Here is a 23,785-nt window from a genome sequence, read left to right as displayed (position 1 = left end):
CCCCACTGTCCTCCACCCCACACCCCATCCCCACTGTCCACCCCACACCCCATCCCCACTGTCCTCCACCCCACATACCATCCACACTGTCCTCATGGTGCTGGTTGAAGTTCTCGTAGGAGTCCCAGCGTACAGCAGGCTCTGTTGTGTTATAATCCACAGAGACAGAGGGATCATTCCGTGGGGTGTTGCCTGTAGAAAGCTGCCTGAGTACTGAAGATCAGGGGCCCCTCAATACCCTCAGCACTCTACCCCTCCAGCTCCCACTTACCTTTGATCTTCTCAGGACTTGAGGAGAAGACAAACTCCACTGAGGCTTGGAAGGGGAACCGCTCATCTGTGGAGGAGGTGGTGGCGGTGAGGAGCCAGGCCCTGCTGATACCCCGTCTCCGCCCACCTGCCACTTCATAAGCCTCTGACTCACCGGCCCAGGCCTCATCCAGCTGGTCCTTGGGGAAGGCAAGCCGTGACCCATGGATAGTACACGTGTGGAACTGAACTCGGAACACAAGTGTTCGGTCTGTCCCCTGGCCACCCTTGTGATAGCAGGTTACCTGAAGGAGGGCAGGAGCCTGGGGTCAGGCCTTCATATCCATTTTGCCTTATTTGTGCCTTTACCCCAAGGGCTGCCAGTTGACAGCTTCTGCCATGCCCTAGTTTCAGGGTGAACTCTCCTTCGGGATACCAGGTGGAGGATTTCCTTGGGACCCTCCAGTCCTGCTCGAACTGATGCCTGGTCAGTTGACTATATATGGCTAGAAGCCCCTACTCCAGTACAGTCCCCAGCCTCAGGATCCTCCTCACCATGACATCGCCTTTGAGGAGGAGAGCTGGCTCTAGGCTGATGCAAAGTTGCTGGGGTCCTGGGCCTGCAATGTGACTTTGGGTAGAGAGAAGGCAGAACAGTCAGAAGCATGCAGGGAGGGCACAGAGGTGGTATGTTAGTCAGAGAGTACTTCTACCTCCCTGGCTGGAGCCAGAAGGCGGAGCCTGGGGAGGCTGGGGACAGACAGAGGGACACACATGGCAGGTGTCAGGGCCAGGGAACAGAGCACTCACTATACTCCAGATGTGTAGACCAGCTGCATAGACTGGTAGATCTTGAGGAAAGGCTGGAAGCCTGGAGGGGTAGAGGAAGACATGTGGGGTGAAGCGGGGTGGGAAACGGCTGTTCCTGTGGAACACAGCCCAGGTGGACTCACCTGTGTTGGGCTCAAAGGCTGGCAGCATGGGTACAAACACATAGTGCAGGAAGAGCGGGCTGCTGTTCATCCCGATGGAGCCAGACAGCAGCCCACTGAAGTAGCTGACATAGCTGGTGGGAGAGTGCCAAGGAAAGCATCAGCGTCTTCCTCTAGAGGGCGCCTCACACTAACTCAGCAGTGCAGACCTTCTACCAACCCTTGGGAGACCGGAAAGCCTTTCTCACAAGCCTCTGCTGTACTTTCTTCACGGACCACATCTTCAGCTAGAATGATCTAATCTGTTTGCGCATGGCTTCTTGTCTTCCACTCCAGTGGAATGAATGCCCGAGAGCCTAACCCTGTTTGTGCTGAGTCCCCAGAACTTGGGACAGTGCCTGGATCTTTTGCATTGTGGGAGTCAGGTGTGCTGCCTGAGCAAGAGGATCATCCCTTCCCCCACTGGGCTGCTCACCGGCGCTGGGAGGGCTGCAGTTCCGTGGCCACCTTGTCCTCGCAGAATTTTCTCATGGTGAGAGTTGCCAGTGCCTGGTCTGCCCTGGGGAGAACAGGGCAGTTGGGGGTGCTTATGGATCAGTCTCATTTTGGCCTTCCATGCCTAAGCCCCAGGAAAGGAGGAACCATGAGATCTTCTCAGTGTAGAGCAGGCCCCCAGTGGTAAAGAAAGCTAGAAGCCCTATAGTACAGATTCCCAGTTGTGGGGCCTCAGACAACTGTCCCCTGAATTTGACTTTCCTCACCTGTAAAACAGGGCAGTTAGACAATCTGATGGGCTGAGATGTGTCCCTCCCCCAGAGAAATGGACCTCAAATGTCCCTCTGCAGATGTGGTTAGATAGGCTAAGATGGGATCATGCAGGAGCAAGGTGGGATTGGCCCTTAGAAGAGGAAGAACAGAAACAGACGCACAGAGAGAACACCACGTGATGATGAAGGCAGAGGTTGGAGTGATGCCGCTGCAAGCCAAGAACTGCCAAGAAGTGCCAGCCACCACCAGCAGCTGGAAAGAGGCACGAAAGGAGTCTGCCTAGGGTCACAGAGAGAGCAAGGCCCCACTGATACCTTGACTTTGAATTTTAGCATCTTAGAACTGTGAGACAATTGAGTTATCTTAGCCAGCTAATGGCATTTTGTTGACAGCCCAACTCATCTGTGGAGAGTGCTGGGCACCACGTGGAGATAGGTGGTACCACACCAAGTTTACAGTATAGGACTCTGACTACAGGCTCAGACGAGGAAGGGCCCGGGGCAGGGCAACTCACCCTGCCGAGATCTTGCTGTAGTGCATATAGGCAGAGACGATGACCCCTAGCTTGCCCTTGCTCCCCTGGGAGGTAAAGAAATGGTTGTGGGGCCTGCGTGGTCTAGGCTGAGGTAGCCTCAGCTCTATGACCCCGAAGTCCCAGCCCACCTTGCAGTACAACACGACCACGTGCTGGGGGTCAGCACTGAGCCACGTCTCCATGGCCTTGCAGATGGAACACAGTTTGTCCAGAGGCGGGGCATGCAGCTCAGGCCAGCCAAAGTCCTGCACCTGGGAAAGTACAGGGGGGACAACTGTGTGTGAGGGGGAGCAGGAACAAGGAGGTGAGGGGCCATGGATGTAAAATAGCCCTGGGGCGAGGTGGGGCTTGCTAGCAGTCCACAGTAGCAGGCCGCGGTTTTCAGCCAATCTGTACCACGTTTTCAGGTATCTTAAATAGTATGTCATATGGGAGAGTGCTTAAGAGTGCAGAAGAGGGAGTGGGACTGAGGTCCGTATGTAAAATGAAAAGTAAATCGTTTTTAATTAAAAAAAAGAAGAGTAAAGTGGATATCAACTGCTACTAATATCAAGGAGGCAGAGTTTTCTCCCACGGTTGGCTCAGCTTAAAGGTCAGACAGACCCTCCTACCTTAGGGTTCAGGCGGGTCAGGTCATGTCGCTTCTCTGAAAGGTTGAAGAGCTGAAATAAAGAGAAGAGTTAGATGAAGGCAACCTCGGACAGAGGGGCTGGAGGTGGACCCTCAATGAGAATCTGCCTCTAAAGTAAGATTGCAGTCCTCTGGAGCTGGATTCTATGCGAGCTGCTGCTTGCCCAACTGAACTCAGGCCCCGCCCCGGCCTCGCACACCAACACCGCCCCCTGCCAGCCCCAACTCAGGGACTGCTGGCAAACAGTAGCCTTGCCCATTTGGACTTCCCAGCCCTCTCATTGGTTGAATCAGGTCGACCCGCTCCTCACCAGGTACTTGTCCCGGTGCTTAGACTGCAGCACGTGGGCCAGCTCGCGCAGGTGGGCCCGGTGTCGCTGCTCATCCGGCCGTGCGGGGAAAGCCGCAGCCAATATCCGCTCGGTCACATAGGTGAGGTCCAAGTCCCAGCGACGCTCCATGAGCGGATCCAGGCTGAAGCTCCTGGCAGAAGTCGCAAAGCTGATTTAGGGAACAGAGGCCAGGCGCCCCACGGGGCTAGGATGATGAAAAGGGTAATGGGGAACGCTGGGAGGCCTGCTAGATCCTGAGGGGGCGTGGTCCGGAGGAGGAGCACTGTCCTGGGGCGTTTTATTGGGGGGTCACTGTCATGAGCTGAGTGGGGGTCCGGTGGAAAGTGCCCACGTGGGCTTGCCGGGCACCCTCACTCACCTGGGTAGGGTGCTGCGTTGCTTTGAGTGGTTCAGGGACTTGGTGGACCCCTAGTGGACGAGAAACCTTATGCAGACAGCTCTTTGGATGCATCTCTTCTAAGCTCCCCAGTCCAAAGTTCCACAAGCCGTGGTCTCCCAAAAGCTACCCACGCGCCCCTTCCCGCCCAGGCCCTAGCATCCCTTACCAGGTGTTCTATGCGCCGGACTGGGGCAGTGTTTCTCCGCTAGAGGAGGAGGTAGGGGAGGAAATGGGAGTGGTTAGGCTAGGGGCAATGACTAGTGTGGACCTGGAGTGGGGGGTGGGAGGACATGTCTGTGTCTATTCCCTGGGAGTGGGAGGGTCTCCAGCCCCCCCCCCCCCAGTAGGCCCTAGAAGACAATAACAGTGAAGAGCTAGAACAGTCAATACCCACAGTGCTCAGTTTTAGGTAACTTCCTGGGGACCCTCTGAGACCACTAGACCTCTGAACATTAGTCAAGTTCCTGTCTTCCCTGCCCCATCCTAGAGCACACTCACCAGCTCCGCAGGGGGCAAGGCCTGACAGGATGAAGTCACCTGGAAGGAGCCGGGAGTAAGGGACTGAGCTGATGAAATGGGGTGCTCGGCCTCAGCAGCAAGGTGGAGGGGCTGTCAACTGCTGAGCACAGGCTCCAGTTGAGGTTCCTCTATTTAAGGGAGCCTTGCTTCTGGCCTCCTGGTCCCCCACCTCTCAGGCCCCCTGCTTGTTGCTCTTGGCTTTCAGCCCCCTGCCCAAACAGACCCCCATTCATCCAGCTGCAGGACAGGAGTTATATATAGAGGCAGGCAGGCAGGCAATGGCCAGGGGTGGACACTAGCCTCTTTCACCGTTGAGACCCCACCCATGGGGACATAGCTCCCCCAAGCTAGCTTGAGGCCCTGGGACTACCCCCCTGCACTGGAGGAGAACCAGGAATGTTCCTCAGAGATGGGGCTGCCTTAGGTTCTCAGTGGACAGTGGGTACCATCTTCCAGCACCCAGGGTAAGATCAACTCAGGCATCCTGAGGACCCTTCCCAGAGGGAAAGCACAGCCTATTCTGTGGCCTGGTCTCTGAAATCCTGCTCCCTCTCTGTCCACCCCGCCCTTCCTCCTCCTCCTTCTCCGCCCCCCCCCCCCCCCCCCCCCCTCCCCAGCCCCCCCCCCCCAACCAGCTGCAGCCTGGGCACAGGGGATTGGGAAACGCTGTCTGTGTGCCTGTGCGCGCGTGTGCTTTCTCGCCGTCCGGAGTAGGGTGGTTCTTAAAGGGCCCAGCACAACACCCCTGCCACCCAGGAGGGGTCTCTAGGAATGACCAGCATGCCAGCGTGGNCTGGTCTCTGAAATCCTGCTCCCTCTCTGTCCACCCCGCCCTTCCTCCTCCTCCTTCTCCCCCCCCCCCCCCCCCCCCCCCCCCCCCCCCCCCCCCCCCCCCAACCAGCTGCAGCCTGGGCACAGCACCAAGACAAACGCTGTCTCACTGTCCACCCTCCTGAGCCAACCCTCCAGGGGTGGAGTAGGGTGGTTCTTAAAGGGCCCAGCACAACACCCCTGCCACCCAGGAGGGGTCTCTAGGAATGACCAGCATGCCAGCGTGGCTGAAGAAGCCTGTCTGGGCATTGGAAAGGCTCCATCCCCGGCAGCTAGGCCCAGGCACCCACCTTTGCTTCGCATTTTCTGTGTGTGGCCACCTTGCAGACTAGAGAGGAAAGGGAGGAAAAGGTTAGTAGGGACTTATGGGAGCAGTGAAGTGGCCATCCTCCACTTCCCCAGGCCCTAAAAGCCAACCCTGGGACTGAACACTGGATTGCGGGAGTTGTGAGCAGGACAGGGTAACAGCAGGTTCTGCTCCTGAGTCAGGGGAAAGGGCCGGAGGTTCTGATCTAGGATGGAGGTGAGGAGGAAGGGAAGCCCCTATCCCAGGTGGGGATGGGAAGGAAGCAGTCAGATCTCCTAGGCTCTGCGGATGTGAGCGAGCCAGGGCATTTGTTTCTGTTCTGTGAGTCTGCCTGCTCGGCAGCACAGTGGCGCATGGAGCGGAGGGCTCAGAGTAGGCCCGAACAGCACCTCACCTCGGCAGGAGACACCTGTCCCGTCGATGGTGACTTTACACACCGCACACACTGGCGCTTTCTTCCGGAAAACCTTCTCCCTGAAGCTGTGTGGTTCTGCTTTCCTAGGCTGCGGGCGGGATGGCAGACAAACAGAGGTGTGAGTTCCTAGTGGGCCCATCTCCAGGCTGGGCAGGAGCCTTGTAGGACAGCGCCGCTTCCCTCTGAACTCCAAGGCACACTTGGCCACAGCTGTTTCAGGGCAGTCATGGGGCCTGTCCTCTACAGGGCTTGGAATGTGACCCCTTGCGTCACCTTGGCTAGGTCAACTCCTCCCTAAGAGATCACTTAGGCCCCTCACGTGGCCCTGCTATGTGCTGTCCTTGTCCTTGCCACTTTCCGAATCTCGGCAGAGCAGGGGTCTGACTCTTGCTATCTTACCCTCCCCTGATGAGGCCTGGCTACTGAGAGCTGACGGCCCAGACACATATGCACGTTGTCACACAACACCCAGACTGGCTTCGGCCAGTCCTGAGCCCCTGGCTCTCAATGTCCCCACGTCGCAGGCAGCTGACATGCCCCTCCCCCACGGTCAGAACAACAAGTTTAATATTCTTTGTGTACTGAGGCTGCAGGCAGCAGCTGGAAGGAGGACGCAGTGGGCGGCGCAGCAGCTGCCCGCTGCCTCTGTAGTGCCCTTCCCGTGCGGAGTTGTGAGGCCAGCAGCTGAGCTCCCTCCACTTGCCCAGGTCTACTTCAGGCCCTCTCATCCCAATCCACCCCTCCCAGCCCGTGTCTGTGGACCATCCGCCATACGCATTCGCAGTCTCTGTATTCAAACTCCTGTTCCCTCCTCTCCCACCACAGTGGTGACACCTTCAAAAGGCAAGGGGGAGTACAACGACAGCCCCAGTTTTGGTCTCCTGACTGTCCCAGAACTCCTGGACTGGAGGTGTGACCCTCTAGGCACTTGGACACACTTGTTGATAGCATCATGTGCAGATGACGTCAGTGGAAGGCAACCTCCCAGTTAGAGTGCCTGGAGACCTGGCTTCCTCCCTACCTTTCATTCCCTTCTTCCCATCCCTTTTCTCTCAAGCTTCCCTGGGAGGTCAGGGCTTAAGCTCTTAACTGAACCCCCAGGGCTAATTCAAACTTAAACCAGGAAATACACAGAGACGTCAAAACAGGCCAGAGGAATGAGGGGAATACTAAGGCAGGGTAAGGAGCAGAAGAGGCTGAAACTAGCAAGAGGGTCTGGCCTGAATCCTGACCGTCCCCCCCTACCTCTACCCCGCCCCCCCCCCGCCCCACCTTTGCCCTGCTGGTGGGGCACTCCTACCCTGCTGGTGGCCCGGCTGCTGTCCCTCCTCCCCAGGACTCTGAGCAACCTTTCCACAGGGCCGCTGGACTTCATGGTGGCTGGCTGGCTGGGCTCTTGGCTGCAAGGCCCGAACAATGCTGGGGCCTGGCCTGGGGCTTCCTGGAAGCAGCCTGGCTCAGTCAGCCTCTTCCCTTGGGTGGAGGGGAGGCTGTCTAGCTGCTGTGTGGAGAAGCCTGGCCCTGGAAGTGGAGGGAAGTGCAGGCGGGAAGGGGGCAGGTCGCTGCTCCAGGAAGTGGGGTGGGGGAGGATGTGGGGGAGGCCAGGAGATCAGATTCCCAGGATCTACCCTGCTGGGAGTGTCAGCCCAAGATCTTTGGCTCTCCCCATCTCCTCTGGAGCTGCCTCTCACCCAGAGGGCCACCCTGTGTAGGGGTCTGTGGTCCTGAGATCCAGCCCCAGAATCAGCCAGTGAGGCGGGGTGGGAATTCAGGTCTCAGGGCAGTCCTGGAAGGCCAGAGAACACTGTGTCCCTAGCCAGTCTCTAGCCTGGACTCATATGCTCCCTTGGGACTTCCTGTGGGAAGGGAGTGGAGCTGGGAACTAGTACCCATGGCAGCCCAGGACTCAGAATCCTCAGGGTGAAAGAAAGGAATGAGGGCCAACTTTCTTGAAGTTAGATGGGAAAGGATCATGCTGGGCCCTCCTCAAGGCCAAGTTCCGGCCAGAAAGCCCAGCTGTCCACACTAGTGGTCCATCTTGCAACCCAAAGCACTGGGAAGGCTCCACCTGAAGACCCCAGCTACTGTGGTCCAGTTAAACCACAGTTCTGGCTATGTGCCCTGCACCCAGCACCCCACGCAATCCCCCAAACCTGAGCACTACCTTCATGGCTCTTCTGGGCCTGGCTCTCCTTCCTCTGTGGCTGTCACTGGGCCTGAAGATTGGACAGGAGGCCCCCTCCCAACACATACTCCACCCCCTCTAGGGCCTCCTGCTTCCCTCCTGGGAATTGGGCCAACTTCCTGTCCCTGGAGTCAAGGGAAGGAGGTGGTTGGGGCCTTGGAAAGGTTGGAACACTCTTCCTTAAACAAGGGTCAATGGCCTGGGGGTTCTCAGCCCAAGCCTGGGACAGCAGCCTTTGGAATGCTGTAGCTGTCACTTGAAAGAATGTCCAACCTTGTCATCCTCATTTGCATGGTATTTACTGGACGTCCCAGTGCAACTCCTCCAACTCTAGCTACTCCCTGGGACACCTCAGTCTGAGGTCTCTTTCTGTATGCCCCAGGTAGAAGGTGGCACCTGAGTGGCAAGGTGTGGGCCCCCATCCTGTAACTGGAGAGGTCCACCGGCTCTGTGATCCCTACCCGAGTGCTGGCTGTGTCCCAGGACATTCCAGGCTGACGGCCAGGTGGGCAGCACCGGTCCTGCTGGGGTAGATGGGTCACTGTAGTGCCTGGGTGAGTGTGGCCTCTCCCATCCAGTATTTTCCCTCTGTACCAATAACGCATAGTCCTCCTTCTGCTGCCTCCTCTGGCAAAGGTCCCCAAATATCCTCTGGCCTCATTGATCTTTCACTGCCCACCCTGACTAGAAAAGTGTCCAGTCGGTGACTGCGATGGGGACTGTGGCCTAAGCAATGTGTTGGCTGGTCAAGAGCCCCACAGCTCTAAGAGTGTCCCCATGGGGAGTAGAGTACTTCTGGAAGGAGACAGGGAAGGCTGAGCTGGCATCACCAGATCCTGCGGATCCTCACTTCCCACCTCCTGCTTGGAATATTCCATATCTGTTTTTGCTTCTCTTCAGCCAGGCCCCCTTCTTACTCTGAAGCCTTGGGTTTGTTTGGAGAAACCCCTCCACCCATCCCCACACCCCTCCTTCCTGGAAATAGCTGTGGTTGGATGAGAAGCTGGGAGCCGGGCCACAGAGGAGTGAGGCCCAGGAAAGAAGGGAGGGGAATGGAGGTAGGATTCAGGGGTGTATCCGAAGGGACCTAGGGGGTGTTTAGGCAGGACAGAAGTGGAAGACGGCTTATAGGAGGGATCGGCTTCATCTGTGCCTGCATTGTGCCTCAGTGTCCCAGATAGGGCACAGGAGAACACGCTTGGATGCCCTCTGCCAGGCCAGGGCCGAAACACAGCTGCCAGCTGCCGCGGGCATCTTGTGTTCAAAGTGCGCTTGTCTTTGGAACTGGGGATGCACTCAGAGACTGGCCTGACGCTGCAGCAGTGCGCAGTGAGGCGTGGCGTCCTGAACTAGGACCACAGCCGTGCCCCGCCCCCTCGTCACCTCTAAGATCTCTAACTGCCCCCTAGCTCCTTGCGACCAGGGCGGTGCTGGCCGCAGTCCCAGCCTCGGGCTCCCGCCGCGCCCGGTGTTCCGGGACCCCTGGCGCCCCCCGCGCCCCCTGGCGCCCGCCCCTGGCTCGGACCGCGCGCTGTGACGCAGAGGGCCGCCGCCCGCGTTCCCGCTCGGCGTGGCGCGGCCACTCACCTGTGGGGGGCGCCCGGAGGGCCGGGGGCGCGGCGGTCCGGGGCAGCAGCAGGGGGCGCCCCCGGGCCAGCCCATCCCGGCCAGCCGCGCCGCAACACGCGGAGGCGGCGACGGCGGCGGCGGCGGCGGGACGGGCACTTAGCGGGCTCCCTCCCTCCGCGCCCTGCGCCCGCCGCCTCCTCCCGCCCTCCGGCTCCCTCCTTCTTCCCGGGCTCCAATCGCCACCTTCCACCCGCTCCCCGCCCGCGCCGCCTCCTTTCTCCCTCCTCTCCTCCCACTGCCCTTCCCGCGAACGGCTCAGCGCGCCGAGGCAGGCTTCAGCAGAGACTCGCAGACGGAGCTGGCAGCCAGAGCCGGGGAGGGATTCACTTGGGAAGACAGTCCTGGGAAGTCTCAGACCGAGAGGCTGCAGAGGGACACGGGCGGAGAGAAACGCGTGATCTGCACGGACTCCCAAAAGATCCAGACGGGTACAGAGGACAGCTGTGAGTCCTTGGCTTCTCGGAGTCGAAGGCTCCCGCCTAGTCTGAACCAGGCCTGACCTGGAGTGGGCGCCGGACTTAGACACCTGTTACTGGTGTCCCAGGTCTTAAGACACCTTCCTAATGCTGTGCCCCACTGGAGCTTTCTGTGTCATCTCTTCTCCCAAAGGACTCAGAGCTGAGGACCCAGAGAAGGGAGCGCAAAACTCCCGCCAATCAACGGCTTTAGTCATCGCCCTGGTGTTCTTGGGTCTTGCCAATGGAAGTTCTTTTGATGGTGTCATTTCATTCCCTTCTTTTAATTCTGATATTGGATAGGAACGTCTGGAATTAAACTACTAATGGGCCATGATGCTAGTTTGAGTTGTGACACTCCGGAGGGGAAAGTGGAGGGGAGGGATGTGGTCTTTGAACCTATTGCCTTTCCTGTGTTCCCAGCATTCTTTAACAGATCCTAAACAATTTTGCTGCTACCCTCCCCACTGCAATTTGCGTACTGGAAGTTGGTGGAGCCAACTCAGGATCTCCACGCTGAGAAGTGGGAAGTGCTTAGAGTTCAAGGCCAGCGTAGGTGCCCGAAGCAACCCAGCACTGGCCGCTCAAGCCCTCTGGGTCTGCCTGCCTGTCTGCCCCATCTCAGCAGTTTTGTGCTCATCCTGTCTCTGGCAAAGGCTGGGTTGGCGGTCTGGATCTGACTACTGGGGAATGAACACCTGATTCTAACCTGGCAGCTGGGAAGAAGCTGGGCACTGGACAGCAGGAGACTAGAAGAGATGGAGATGCTGGGGAGGGAGAGGCTGCACTGGCTGTGGGGTGAGAGCTGCCTTGGAAGACAGAACAGGGATTGGAGGCTCATGGGAAAGGACAAGGATGAAGGTCATCTGTGGCAAGATTAGATGTAATTTTGTGGAATATGAAAACATATTTACAGCCAGTTTTTAACATCCAGACCTTTCCAGATTTCCAGAATGTCCAAGGCTTTGACTGGAACTTGCTCTGTACACCAAGCTGACCTCGAACTCTGAGATTCACCTGACTGGGATCTCCAGTGCTGGGATCAAGGGCATGGACTGAGGGCTGGACAAAGGTTTTAATCTCTAAAACTCAGCAATGAGTGAGCACGCCTGATTGGCTCCTAAAGGTGGGTGGGACTAGAACTTCACACCAGGCTGGTATACTACCTACCCTGCCTAAGCAGCCACTAAGAGGAACTTAGATGGATAGCTGGACCCTCAGCTCAAGCTTGACCACTACTCTCCAGGTAGCAACCGAGGGGAAGGAATCTAAAGCAGGATACTTGGTGGGGACAGGATTAAAGCGAGTGGCTTGGGGAGGCAGCCATTGTGATTGCCATCTGAGAGCAGCAGGGGAGGAGAGCCGGGCCACTGCTGCTGTTCTTACCCTGAGTATACAGAAAGAGGAAGAACCCCATTCTGCAGCCTGAGATCTTATGCCCATCAATTTCAGTCTTGAGGAGTGTGGGGCTGTCCTGGGCTCTAGGAACCAGGAAGAACAGTGTGGCACAAGGGGCAGAGCCAGCTCCAGAGGCAGACAGCACTGTCCAACCAGGGGTCGCTGCAGGTGGGTGGGACCTTCACTTGTAGCCCTGGGGTTGCTGAGAAACAGCTTATCAGATGTTGCTTCCCAGAAGCAGATGTGAAGCAAGTACTCTCAGGAACTGCTGGAGCACTTGAGTGCCTTGGATTCCAGAGCACATGGCCCAGTTCTGATAGAAAACAAGCCTATGGGGTCTGGAGTGTACCCTGCCTAAAACTGAGTCTGTCAAGTAAACATCTGGTTTGTGCTCTGCCAGTTGGCATGGGATGACAGGCAGTAAAAACTGGTTAGCCCTGGCTGCTCCCAGTTGGATGCTATAAGGTCTGCTGTGACTACCTTTTGGGGTGAAGCCTGGGAAACCCTCTATCTAGCCACACTGAAACTCTCACAGCACAGCTACTCATGGATCCCTATCAAACTCAGTTTAGAAACGGGTTAGGCAATGGTGGCACCACGCCTTTAACCCCAGCACTCAGGAGGCCGAGACAGGCACATCTCTGAGTTCTGGTCTACAGCGTGTTCCAGGACAGGCTCCAAAGCTACAGAGAAACCTGTTTTAAAAAACCAGAAAGGAGGGGCTGGAGAGATGGCTCAGTGGTTAAGAGCATTGCCTGCTCTTCCAAAGGTTCAATTCCCAGCAACCACATGGTGGCTTACAACCATCTGGAATGAGGTCTGGTGCCCTCTTCTGGCCTGCAGACATACAGACAGAATATTGTATACATAATAAATAAAAAACCAGAAAGGAAAAACAAAAACAGGTGGTGGCGGCACATACCTTTAGTCCTAGCACTTGAAAGGCAGAGGCAGGAGCTACAGGAGTTTGAGGCCAGCCAGCCTGATCTGCAAAGCAAGCTCCAGGACAGCCAAGGCTGCCACAAAATGGCCTCAGAAACAAAAACAACAAAACCACCAAAGGCAACTGAACTAGAAAAGCAGCTGCCTTTAATGGCCACCAGCCAGTGCTGCATCATCTCGAAGTCTCTCAAATGTGCTTCTTGTGACTCCAGAGGCTCTGTCTCTGTCCTTTTCTCTGTCTCTGTGCTTTTCAGTTATGATCAGGTCTGTCTCATCTCACCAAGAACAGTGGTTCTATACTGGTGTCCCACTCCAGTCAGTGTGGATGGCACCACTTGGCCTCATGGACGGCTCGGAATTTAAGGAGGCACAGGTCTCAACATGCCATTCCCACTCAGGTGTTAACGTTAGTCAAAAATGCTGGGGTTTAAGAAACCAAATCACCAAATCTACTGAGGCCGACACCTCCACTATGTAAGACTCAAGGACCGGAGATGCGGAAAGAGTCAAGAGAAATTAAAAACACAGGGGTACCCAAAAACTGCAGCATTAACTTCAACTTTAAAGACTGGATTTATTGGAGAAAAACAAAAAACCCTCGACCCAAAGGATGGGATTTTACATCTCAAGACATCTCCCAAGTAATAATGTCTACAGATTACAAATCATTTTCATAGAAGATATTTTTGTACAAATTTTACATGTATTCAGGAGCGGGACATAAGTCAACCCCTGTTATATTTTAACAGGAGTGGAGAGTGGGACAGAACAGCTTTCTTCTGGATGCAACTACCTGGAAGGGAAATAGACATGAAGAGGGCAAACTACCTTTTCATTGTCCACAACCAACTGTTTAAAGAACCCATTCAGCGGTGGGTCTTTCACTAAAGCCCACTTCCCAGCTACTAGCCAATCAAGTGAGCTGCTATGCCCACTGCTGCAGCACACTGAACCAAAGCTCCCGCACAGCAGGCCTAGGGCTTGCTCATCAGGACCAAGTTCTCATTTGTCTGCAGGTATCCTGACATCCTACAACAGGGAAGCTTGGCCTCTTTGGAGCTGATCCTTACATCAAGGCTCAGATCAAAGCAGACATCAAGCTACTGTGTTGCAAGAGAAGCAAGAACCTATTCAATACTTCTTTGCATTATCCTTTATTCTTGAGGGAAGTCAGGAAACCAACCCTTATAAACAGAAAGCCACAGTTTAGGTCACATTAGAAACCCAAGCACCAGTATGGGGTTCCAGTGAAGGAAATGTATAGAAACCTCACAGCCCAGCAAGGCTGAAGACCTTTAACTCAACTCTTCCCATGTCACCAAGTCCATCAACTGAAACACTCTGACAGCAGCAGGAGCAGGCAGGCGGCAGGGACCGGAATCAGACAGCATAGAGCTGGTTTGTTTCAGAAAAGCAGGGATTCCTCAGGCCACAGCTCCCGGTGGCCAATAAAATAAATGCCTGTAGGAACAGGTACAGACTTACAGACTAAAGTCTTTGGAAGGCTAAGTGTCATCAAGAACATGAGATGACCAGTGATAAGGTTTTAATAATGTAGATATATTTGAACCTCTAGAAAGGACAGATCTTAGAAGACTGGAATTTCCCATAACCGCTAAGTGCTTCCTCATCCAGGAATCCATTCTATTCATGCGTCTATTGGAAGTCACACCATTTCCCACACTACCTGGTATAAAATAATTGATCACTCCAAAGCTTTTCAAACCACGATTGAGCTTCCCATTTATTTTGGTCCCCAAGCAATACTACTTGTTAGTGGCCTGTAGACTCATTCCCAACTACCCCCTTGGGGGGTAAACAAACAAAAAACAATTCCGTCTAGGCTGGCCCCAGTTAAGTCAGAGATAAAGCAGAAGGGCTGGCAGCCTCCTGGAGACTAAAATACCTGGAGACTGAATCCACTTTTCCAAGGGTGGGAAATTTATTCACATGTCTGGGGAATTCATAGGTGCCATCACAGGGTATGAATTAAAAGGTAGAAATCTCACTCTTCCTTGTGCCTTTCTCTACTGCTTAACTTATGCGACTGAGTCTGTCACTACAGTCTCGCTGAATGGAGCCCCAGGTAGCCGCTTGGTATCCTCAGAACACATTACAACCTCCCCATTCAAAAGCAGGAGCCACATCTCTCGGGCTACGATGGTGATTGATTCTCCAGTTACTTCAATACTTTAAAAGGCTGCAGCAGCATGCAAAACAATTTCATTTCATTAAAAAAAGTTAAGAAAGGTCTCCAGGAGATGGTGAGTTTTATTTTTTTCTTGTCTGGATAGAGGTTTGATTTGCCCTTGAGTGTTCCGGGGTGGAGACTAGAAGAAAGCACAGCGTGTGGAGGTCTACTCAGTGTGGTCTTCTCCCTCAGTCTCATCGTCACCATCCACAGAGAGAGCAGCATACTTGCTTGCAGAGCTGAACTTCTGTAACAGATGAGAGGGACAAGGTAACGGGAGCCTGAGATTCTTCTACCAAATGTTGGAAGCAGAATATCAATGCTTTGGCACGGCTGAGACCCTCTAGGAGGACCATGTCCCACTGCAGCAGTGAGGGAGGGCCAGGGTCCCAAGGGAACTCCCCAGCCACACACATACCAAGAGGATGAGAACTCAGAAATGTTGACTCATCAACAAAAAGCTTTTTTTCACTAATTTGCCTCATTTCCAACTCCTCCAGTCTCAAGAAAAAAGGAGTCTGGTGCAGACCTAAGCTGAGAAGTGGATGCAAGCACACGACACTTACAGAGGCCGGGCTCTCCTCAGGTTTCTTTGGCTCAGGTGCAGATCTCGAGTCTTTATCGTTTTTGCCTTCTTTCCTGCAGAGACATGAGCACAGACCAACAACGTCACTGGAACAAGTGCAGAAATTTTAGATACCCCAACTGTAACCGTAATTTTAGTTTGTTCAGTGGTAGACATGGTAACACTTGGGAAAGCCAAGAATTTCTTCAAAGCCCCCTCCATCTAAAATCAAAAGACTCCAAATGAGAAGAGAAAATATACATACCTATCCAACTCCTTCCAGTGGTCTTTGCTCCCTCCGTCTCCAGGACCGCGACTGGAGCTCCCAGTTTGGCCTCTTAAGACACTCACCCCATCTACTTTGTTTTCATCTATTTAAGCAGAAATACAAACCCAAGTTCAAATGATATAAAGTGACCTATCTTCCTGTCCTAGCTTTCCTCTAAGGCAAAGAAAACATGTACTAAAGGAAATTAACCCCACTCCAAACCAGGCTGCCCAGACCTTTCTTCCTAAGTCCCCGCACACAAACCAAACAAGACCCATTAAAAAGTCCCAGTGTAGTGAATGCCAACTAGAAAAGCAAGAACCAGAAGCCACATGGTGATGGCCTTTAATCCTAGGAGTGAGCTCAAGGACAGGCTCCAAAGCTACAGAGAAACTGAAAAACTACTGCAGCATTTACTTAAAAACAAAACAAAACAACAAAAAAACCCCCACACTTGGCGGTGGTGGCTCATGCCTTTAATACCAGCACTTGGGAGGCAGAGGCAAGTAGAGCTCTGTGAGCTCGAGGCCAGCCTGGTCTACAAAGGGACAACCAAGGCTACATAGAGGAAACCCTGTCTTGAAAAACAAGGTGCTTAACTCTGGAAATTTTTAAAGTATTGCCTGTATGTATGTGCACCACCAATATCTGGTGCTAGTGGACATCAAATGCCCCAGAAGAAATCGGAGATGCGAATGGTTGAGTCACTATCCGGGTGCTGGAAACTGAACTTGTAACTCCTGGATGTGTTTGTATTCAGGCTTTAACCAGATCAAAACCTACTTCCTTGGTGTGAGCTTACCTTTCCTTGATGGTCCGTCCTCAGAGGAATGAGCTGGAGCTACTTTCCCTCCACCACTAAAAGGAAACAAAAAAGCAACCATCAGTTTTTAAGGGAAGACAACACAAGCCTATAACATTTTCTGAACGTAGTGGGTGGCCTTTCCAGAAATACACAAGAGCCTACGTGTTTAACACTGTAATATTAGTATAGGAGAGACAATGAAAACAGTCATTTCCACTCAAGTGCCATATGCTTTGGAATTTACATCTCAGCAACGTTAGCAGTAGTCTTTGCAAAAACTGAGAAAATTTAAGAGAATTTTAAGACAAGACCCTCCAAGGTTGCATTAACACCATGTCTCAGGGCAAAGCCCAACATATCGATCTATTTCTGAGGAATAAATACTCCCATTATAGCTGATTTCAACCCATCGAAATGATGCCAACTGGCTAACAAAAATTCAAGAAAACAGACACTGTCATGAGACACCGAGTATGAATTATACAGGAGGCAACCTCATCTGCAATACTACAAAGCCAGCCCCCCTCAGGGCACCTCCAGCTAAGCAGCTGCTGTTGCAGGCCTACTCACCTTGTAGGGGACTGCTGCTCTGTGTCTGAGCTCTGAGATCGAGCAGGAGGGTTAGAGCTTCGCTTCACCCACGCATTCTCCTTTGGTGGAGGGGCTGGCATTACCTTTAGAGGCTGATCGGGTTTAGGAGGTTTGGAGGTTGGAGAGTGACAGTCTTCTTCTTTACTGAGGGTTTCATTTTCTAGAGACTTCTCACTCTCTCTCCTTCGTGTATCTGGGGAAGGGTAGAGACTGTCTATACACTGTACAGCACTCACAGACTGCAACAGCATGGACAGCGTCACCCGGTGAGTCCTCCCGTCAGCAGGGACTGATTTGGCTAATAGTTTTTAATTACACAAAAACCAGGTTTCCAAGTCATCTGGAGGAAAATGCCTTAAGGATACAGAAAAGGGAAAAAAAATCTATCTGTGTAAAAGAGATAATTGCCGCCGGGGCGATGGTGGCGCACGCCTTTAATCCCAGCACTTGGGAGGCAGAGGCAGGCGGATCTCTGTGAGTTCAAGACCAGCCTGGTCTACAGAGCTAGTTCCAGGACAGGCTCCAAAGCTACAGAGAAACCCTGTCTCGAAAAACCAAACCAAACCAAACCAAAAAAAAAAAAAAAAAAAAGAGAGAGAGAGATAATTGCCTTTACACAGGGTAAAAACTAGGTACACTTGTATTTGCATAAAAAGTTTTCTGGAACCGTGGAGGCAAATTTGCTAGGTGCCTCCTACATTTGAAGTACAAATGCTACCAAAGTGGCTACACAAACCAACACCACACTTAACCTAGCCACAAGGATCACTACATTATGTTACTGGGCTACTCCAAACAGGAAACATTTCCAGAAAACTGTTACAACACTTGGCTCAATGTACAAATCACTTTGGCCTTGAGCTCTTTTAAAATACTCAAGTACTTGGGCACAGGAGAGCTCAGGCATGAGCGCGTCACAGTATGTGAAGGCTGCTGTCATGAACACTAGCTGCACGTGAGTGAACAGTCTGAGGAAGAATCAATCCAGGACACTGCTGTGAGGTTGCCTACAACATTCAATAATGTCACCCCTAAGAAGAGCTTATGAAGGTCAGTGCTACCGTGGCTCTGAATAACACTCATGGTAGAGAATCAGACTTCTGTAGGTTTTCCTCTGGCTTCAAGGCATGACATGAATCTCTACGCCCCCAACATAATACACTTTAAAGACAGAGAACAGATCATTTAAGTCTATTTGGTGCCTGTTCCCTCAGGCTTTTTGAAGTGAGATGTGAAAATCCATCAGCCCCTGCTGACCACCATAACTGGTTCAAGGCCAGTCTGGTCTACCCAACAAGTTTCAGGATACCCAAGGCTACAAAGAGACCTTATCTGAAGACCTAACCTACAAACACTGCAAAGTCCCTCCACACTATGGTTATGGAAACAGCAATACTGATACCCACCCTGGCCTGACTTACTTCTACCAGATGTGGCTGAGGCCCCAGTCTGCGATGACTCACTTCCTGTCCTTGACCGTTCCCTTTCCTGAGTTTCTTCACTTCGCCAACTTGGGTGTCTGCACACAAGAGATTAAAAAACAGAGAAAAATGGTGTTCAGTTCACTTAAGGCCACATGAACCTAACACAAACTGTTAATAGAAATTAACAGCTATAAGCTGGGTGGTATTGGCGCACACCTTTAATCTCAGCACTGGGGATACACAGGCAGGCAGATCTCTGTGAGTTTGAGTCCAGCCTGGTCTACAAAGAAAGTTCTAGGATAGTAGAGGCACACCGAGCTACTAGAGACCTTGTCTCAAACAAAGAAACAAATCACACACACACACAAAACATTTTTGAACAATTCTTATTATGAAACAAACAGGTAACACAATAAGCACACAAAAAGAAAGGCAAATAACAAATAAATGTAGTTGGCTGAGGAGGACCATGCTGGCAACTGCCAACACCTGAGCAGCAGGGGCAGGAGCATATGACCTGTCTGTACTCAAGAGTGATCTCTGGAGTTGCCTGTGAGACTGTTCCAAAAACCAAGTGTAGCTGGGTAGTGGTGGTGTACATCTTTAATCCCAGCACTTGGGAGGGAGAGGCAGGTGGATCTCGGGTGAGTTCCAGGACAGTCAAGCGCTGTTACAGGGAGAAACCCTGTCGCGAGAAACCAACCAACCACCCAAAAAGAAACCAAAAACAACAAAAACATCAAAATAAACAACCTGGGGCTGGAGAGATGGCTCAGTGGGTAAGAGCACTGTCTGCTCTTCCAGAGGTCCTGAGTTCAATTCCCAGCAACCACATGGTGGCTCACAACCATCTGTAAAGAGATCTGGCGCCCTCCTCTGGCGTGTGCGTATGAATGGAGGCAGAAAGTTGTATACATAATAAATAAATCTTAAAAAAAAAAAAAAAAACCTAACCCAACCAAACCTGAAACAAAACAAAACAAACCCAACGGCTTTGTGTTGCTGTTTTTTGTAGACAAGGAAGCTCATGGCAATTCACTTGCCCTAGCTTGAGTCCTGAGTGCTAAAATTATAGGCATGAGTTACCATGATCTTCCATTTTCTGGTTTCTACTTATTACACTCTAGTGGGGTTTTGACACTGACACCCTTCCTAAAAGAAATTTGTCTTTTTGTTTTTTGGAAAAAAAAAAAAATCACACAGACCAGGTTGGTCTTGAGAGAATCAGCTTGCCTGTCTTTCAAAGGAGCACACCACCACTTAGCTGGTAATCTTTGTAAAGAATTATGAAGGGCTGATGAGAGGACTTGGTGGGTCAGGGCAAGTCTGCCAAGTCTGAGGGTCTGATTTTGTATCTCAGGATCCCAATAAGTGCCCCCTGATCTCTGTATTTGCACCCCCACAAATATAACAATAATAATAAAGAACTGAATAACTATTTGGATAAATCTGTTTTTACAAAAAACAGGCATGATTTACTTCTGCACCAAAGTGCCACCAATTTCTGTTTATGGCAAGTGTAGCACAGGTCTTTCTAAAAACTTCAAGGTATAGGAAGTCTTTAGTGTGATACCGTAGTCTATCATAGTCTGTAGACTGCTTTACTGCCCAATAAACTCTTCTCAGTGACATCAGCAATTCCTCCCATTCCTCAAATGCGCCCACTCTCCACCAGGGAGGAAACTCCAAATCGGAGACAGCCTTACCTCTCCCGCGGCCGGCGGTCTAGTTTTGGCTCATCCAGCTGCCGCTGCAACTTCTCCTGCTCCTTCTGCAGCCGCTCTTCTACTTCTCTTTCTCTAGCAGCTGTGTCAACAGGTTTTGCCCCTCCAAATATAGAAGCTGCTCGGCTGGACTGGGAGGTGCTAGCAGAGGAATCATCTTCCTTAGGAGTACTCCGAGGCTTTAGATTCAGTTTGGGTCTTTGGGGGGGACCTAAGTTAAATGAAACTCTAAGTAACAGTTTCCAGATAATCAGAAAGTGAATGCTCAAAGTCAGACACCAGACAACACTGCCCTAATGATCTTTTCAAAGATCTTGTCTAGAAGATGAGCATCTTCAACAGGTTAAAAACAAGTATGACAAGCCGGGCGATGGTGGCACACACCTTTAATCCCAGCACTCGGGAGGCAGAGGCAGGCGGATCTCTGAGTTCGAGACCAGCCTGGTCTACAGAGCTAGTTCCAAGACAGGAACCAAAGCCACAGAGAAACCCTGTCTCAAAAACAAAACAAAACAAACAAACAAACAAACAAAAAAGTATGACATGGAAGATTTCAGAGGGAGTGGTTATGTTCATGCACATGCGTGGTGAGAACATCAATGTGAAGGCCAGAGAGCTCCAGGATCTACTTGTACCACCCATTATAGATGAAGGTGAACATACACTGTTCACCATTTCGAAATGGTATGTGCTGGAGATCTAACTCAGGCATTTTACAGATAAGCTATTTCTAAGCCAAGGAGACTATTTAGTTCTTACAATTTTATATGAAATTCTAAAAAGTCCAATTTCTTAATCTTTCCATGTTATCAAACACCTTTCAGGATAAACCTAAAACTGGTTACAGCCTCAGTCCAGAAAACTAAGAAAGGTATAGTGGCTAGAGGGAGCCTGTGAGTGCAACCCCGGGGTTAACAAACACTGCATGCCACCTCAGAACACAGCTTACATCTGGTCTTTATCATTACATTGTACCTTATTACAGGTGCAGAACTAGCGTACACTTAGCTTTTGTGCGTGCGTTTGTTCATGTTCCTTTTCTGTGTGCATAGAAGCCAGAGGTCGATCTTAGGACACTCATTTCTTAAGCATTGTTCACTTTCTTTTCTGAGCATGGTCTCTGATAGACCCAGAGCTCGCTGATTAAGGTAGAATGACCATCCAATGAGCTCTAGGAATTTGCCTGGCTTTTCTTTTTAAAATGTAATCTATGTGTTTTGCCTGCATGTGTATGTACACATTTGTGCCTGGTACCTTTGGAGGCCACAAAAATGCAACAGATTCCCAAGAACTGGAGTTTTGGTAGTTGTGAGTGCAGAGAACTGTACCTAGGCCCTCTACAAAAACACTGCTCAGCCAGCTCTTCTAGCCTTTGCCCTGCTTTCTATGTGGTGTTGGGAAAGAATTCAGTTCCTCTTGCCCTTTTTTTTAGTATATTTTTAAAAATTTATTTATTTATCACATATACAACATTCTGCCTCCATGTATGCCCGCACGCCAGAGGAGGGCGCCAGATCTCAGTACAGATGGTTGTGAGCCACCATGTGGTAACTGGGAATTGAACTCAGGACCTCTGGAAGAGCAGCCAGTGCTCTTAACCTGAGCCATCTCTCCAGTCCCCTCTTGCTTTTATAGCAACATTGTCCCAAACTTGTCAAGGAGTAATTATCTTTACATTCAAGATAAAAACAGGTCCAGAAAATATACAGCCAATATTAGGCAAATGTCTCCACTGCTCCTCTCATTATAGCACTTCCTTTTAAAATTTCCATATAGTGACAAACTCAATCAGCTCATTGAACACATATATGTTTAGATATCATGCAAAAAGCGACAAGGATAATCCACTGTCTCTGCATAAAAGAAGCCAAATTGGTAGGACAATCATTTAAAAAGCTGCATGTTAAGTTTTACAAAAATAAGTTCTTAGTAAAGATATGGCAGGTTTCTGAAGAAGCTCAGTAGTTAAAGATGCTTACTGCTAAGCTTGACAACCTGAGTTTGATTTCTTGGAAATTCATGGTACAGACTGGACTCCCACAAATTGTCTTCAACCTCCATGCATGTAAGCACACAAGTGAGTGAGTGTGTGTATGATATAAATATAGAAAGCTAAGAGCCAGCCATTGCTGGCCTAAAATGCACAGTGTTGGGATTGAATGTATGTGATACCAGTAGTATCAATTTTTAAAAGATACCATACTTACTTTGTTCAGTAATAGTCAAGGGATCATGAAGACTGAGCATGCGTGTATCCAAGAGGACAGATGTGGAGGTAACAAGGCAACGAAGAGACCAAGTTAAAGAAAATCAGGAGTCAAAGACCCGAGTCTACACTTTATTCACTCACAAATTAGATTTACTTCTCTTTCTCAAATGTGGCTTAAAGACCAAAACATTCAGAACCATTACAAGATGTTAAAAGGTTATAGAACAAACAATTTACTTCCAGGCCAGATAAAATAGCCATCAGATGGCATCACCACATTTAAGAACATAAGTAGTTGTTATTCATTAATAACATTTGTTAGAGCTGAGTGTGACAGTGCTTTGTTTCAGCAATCAAGGGCATAATTTTTAGAATAAGCACACAAAAATCTCACCAATGATAAAAATCAGTGATATTTGTTTCCAACATTATCATACCAATTACTGACTGGGACTTTCATTTTCTTCACTTGAAAGATAGAATGTTTCCTTTTCTACATTTTCTATAAAGATTTTTGCTTTTTTAAAGAAGATGGATTTCTCTGTGTAGTTCTGGCTGGCCTTCAACTCACGGAGATCCACCTGCCTCTGCCTCCTCAGTGCTAGGAATTAAAGCTGTGCGCCACCAGCATCCAGCTGTTTTTTTTAAAATTTTAACTGAAGAATCTATGTGAAGGCATTGAAGATTCTGTTCATCTTCACTTTCACTATCTGTCTACTGTGCTCCGCTACCCCCTTTACAACAGACAAACTTTGTTTCAAAGCTCCGAGGAAGACAAACATTTTACAGCTGCATTTTCCCAGCTCTCTGCTTGACTTTGAAAGGCTAAGAAAGTGAGTACCTCTGTCATCACGCCTATAATCGTCCCGAGAGTAATCATCCCTGGAGCTCCATGACCGGTCATCCCTTCTGTCGTATCGGTCTTCATAGCGATCTCCACCTCCTCTGTAGTCATCATCCCTACGGTACCCACTGCCAAATGCTCTTCTGCCACTGCCTATCCTGGAGTCATAGCCTATAAACAGATCTCAAATTGTGGTTACACAGAAGGAAAAAAACAAAACAAAAAACCAAAAAAAATTGTTGAAAAGAAGTGCTTTCACTGAGTATGTCACTGTGACTACCTCGGTCATAGTCTCTGCTGCCTCGGTCGTCATAGCGATCCCGGCCCCCATAGCGATCCATATCTCGACGTGGGCCGTCCCGATACCCATCCCGGTATCCATCCCGATACCGGTCTGAATCGTAACGATCTCGATACTCTAGAAAGAAAAGAATATAGGTAACACCACTCTCCCAGTTTATGGAATGCAGAACTCACTTGATCAACTTGGTTTAACTAGTTCTATTCACTATGACTCACCTTTTTTTTTTTGGTTTTTCGAGACAGGGTTTCTCTGTGGCTTTGGAGCCTGTCCTGGCACTAGCTCTGTAGACCAGGCTGGTCTCGAACTCACAGAGATCCACCTGCCTCTGCCTCC

General features: G+C 50.9%; 2 protein-coding genes across 4 annotated transcripts in view; both read right to left on the bottom strand.

Annotated features, from left to right (window-relative positions):
• Tns2 (tensin 2) overlaps window positions 1–7,430 on the bottom strand; it is a 13,431-nt gene extending 6,001 nt beyond the window's left edge. The window contains exons 1-17 of the mRNA XM_050130589.1: window positions 7,219–7,430; window positions 5,898–6,006; window positions 5,487–5,524; window positions 4,345–4,383; window positions 4,013–4,051; window positions 3,826–3,875; window positions 3,426–3,597; window positions 3,096–3,146; window positions 2,613–2,735; window positions 2,464–2,528; window positions 1,657–1,740; window positions 1,203–1,315; window positions 1,060–1,120; window positions 805–880; window positions 425–554; window positions 272–337; window positions 35–192 (exon numbers count right to left, since the gene is read on the bottom strand). Coding sequence (XP_049986546.1) covers window positions 35–192; window positions 272–337; window positions 425–554; window positions 805–880; window positions 1,060–1,120; window positions 1,203–1,315; window positions 1,657–1,740; window positions 2,464–2,528; window positions 2,613–2,735; window positions 3,096–3,146; window positions 3,426–3,597; window positions 3,826–3,875; window positions 4,013–4,051; window positions 4,345–4,383; window positions 5,487–5,524; window positions 5,898–6,006; window positions 7,219–7,293 — 1,449 coding nt within the window. The 5' untranslated portion in view covers window positions 7,294–7,430. The remainder of the gene's footprint in view (window positions 1–34; window positions 193–271; window positions 338–424; window positions 555–804; window positions 881–1,059; window positions 1,121–1,202; window positions 1,316–1,656; window positions 1,741–2,463; window positions 2,529–2,612; window positions 2,736–3,095; window positions 3,147–3,425; window positions 3,598–3,825; window positions 3,876–4,012; window positions 4,052–4,344; window positions 4,384–5,486; window positions 5,525–5,897; window positions 6,007–7,218) is intronic.
• A 5,651-nt stretch (window positions 7,431–13,081) lies between these two features.
• Window positions 13,082–23,785, bottom strand: part of Eif4b (eukaryotic translation initiation factor 4B) — a 26,178-nt gene continuing 15,474 nt past the window's right edge. For 2 of the 3 annotated variants that reach the window (XM_050130625.1, XM_050130626.1), the window contains exons 7-15: window positions 23,429–23,566; window positions 23,146–23,319; window positions 20,078–20,306; window positions 18,354–18,466; window positions 16,927–17,140; window positions 16,354–16,409; window positions 15,549–15,654; window positions 15,285–15,357; window positions 13,082–14,965 (exon numbers count right to left, since the gene is read on the bottom strand). In XM_050130625.1, the coding sequence (XP_049986582.1) occupies window positions 14,885–14,965; window positions 15,285–15,357; window positions 15,549–15,654; window positions 16,354–16,409; window positions 16,927–17,140; window positions 18,354–18,466; window positions 20,078–20,306; window positions 23,146–23,319; window positions 23,429–23,566 (1,184 nt within the window). In that variant the 3' untranslated portion in view covers window positions 13,082–14,884. The remainder of the gene's footprint in view (window positions 14,966–15,284; window positions 15,358–15,548; window positions 15,655–16,353; window positions 16,410–16,926; window positions 17,141–18,353; window positions 18,467–20,077; window positions 20,307–23,145; window positions 23,320–23,428; window positions 23,567–23,785) is intronic. The other variant, XM_050130628.1, reaches the window with a different exon arrangement.

This window comes from Alexandromys fortis, unplaced genomic scaffold (genome assembly GCF_014885135.2).
Source record: "Alexandromys fortis isolate MF-2015 unplaced genomic scaffold, M_Fortis_MF-2015_v1.1 scaffold_348, whole genome shotgun sequence".
NCBI lineage: Eukaryota > Metazoa > Chordata > Mammalia > Rodentia > Cricetidae > Alexandromys > Alexandromys fortis.
This window is presented reverse-complemented; position numbering and strand designations above follow the sequence as displayed.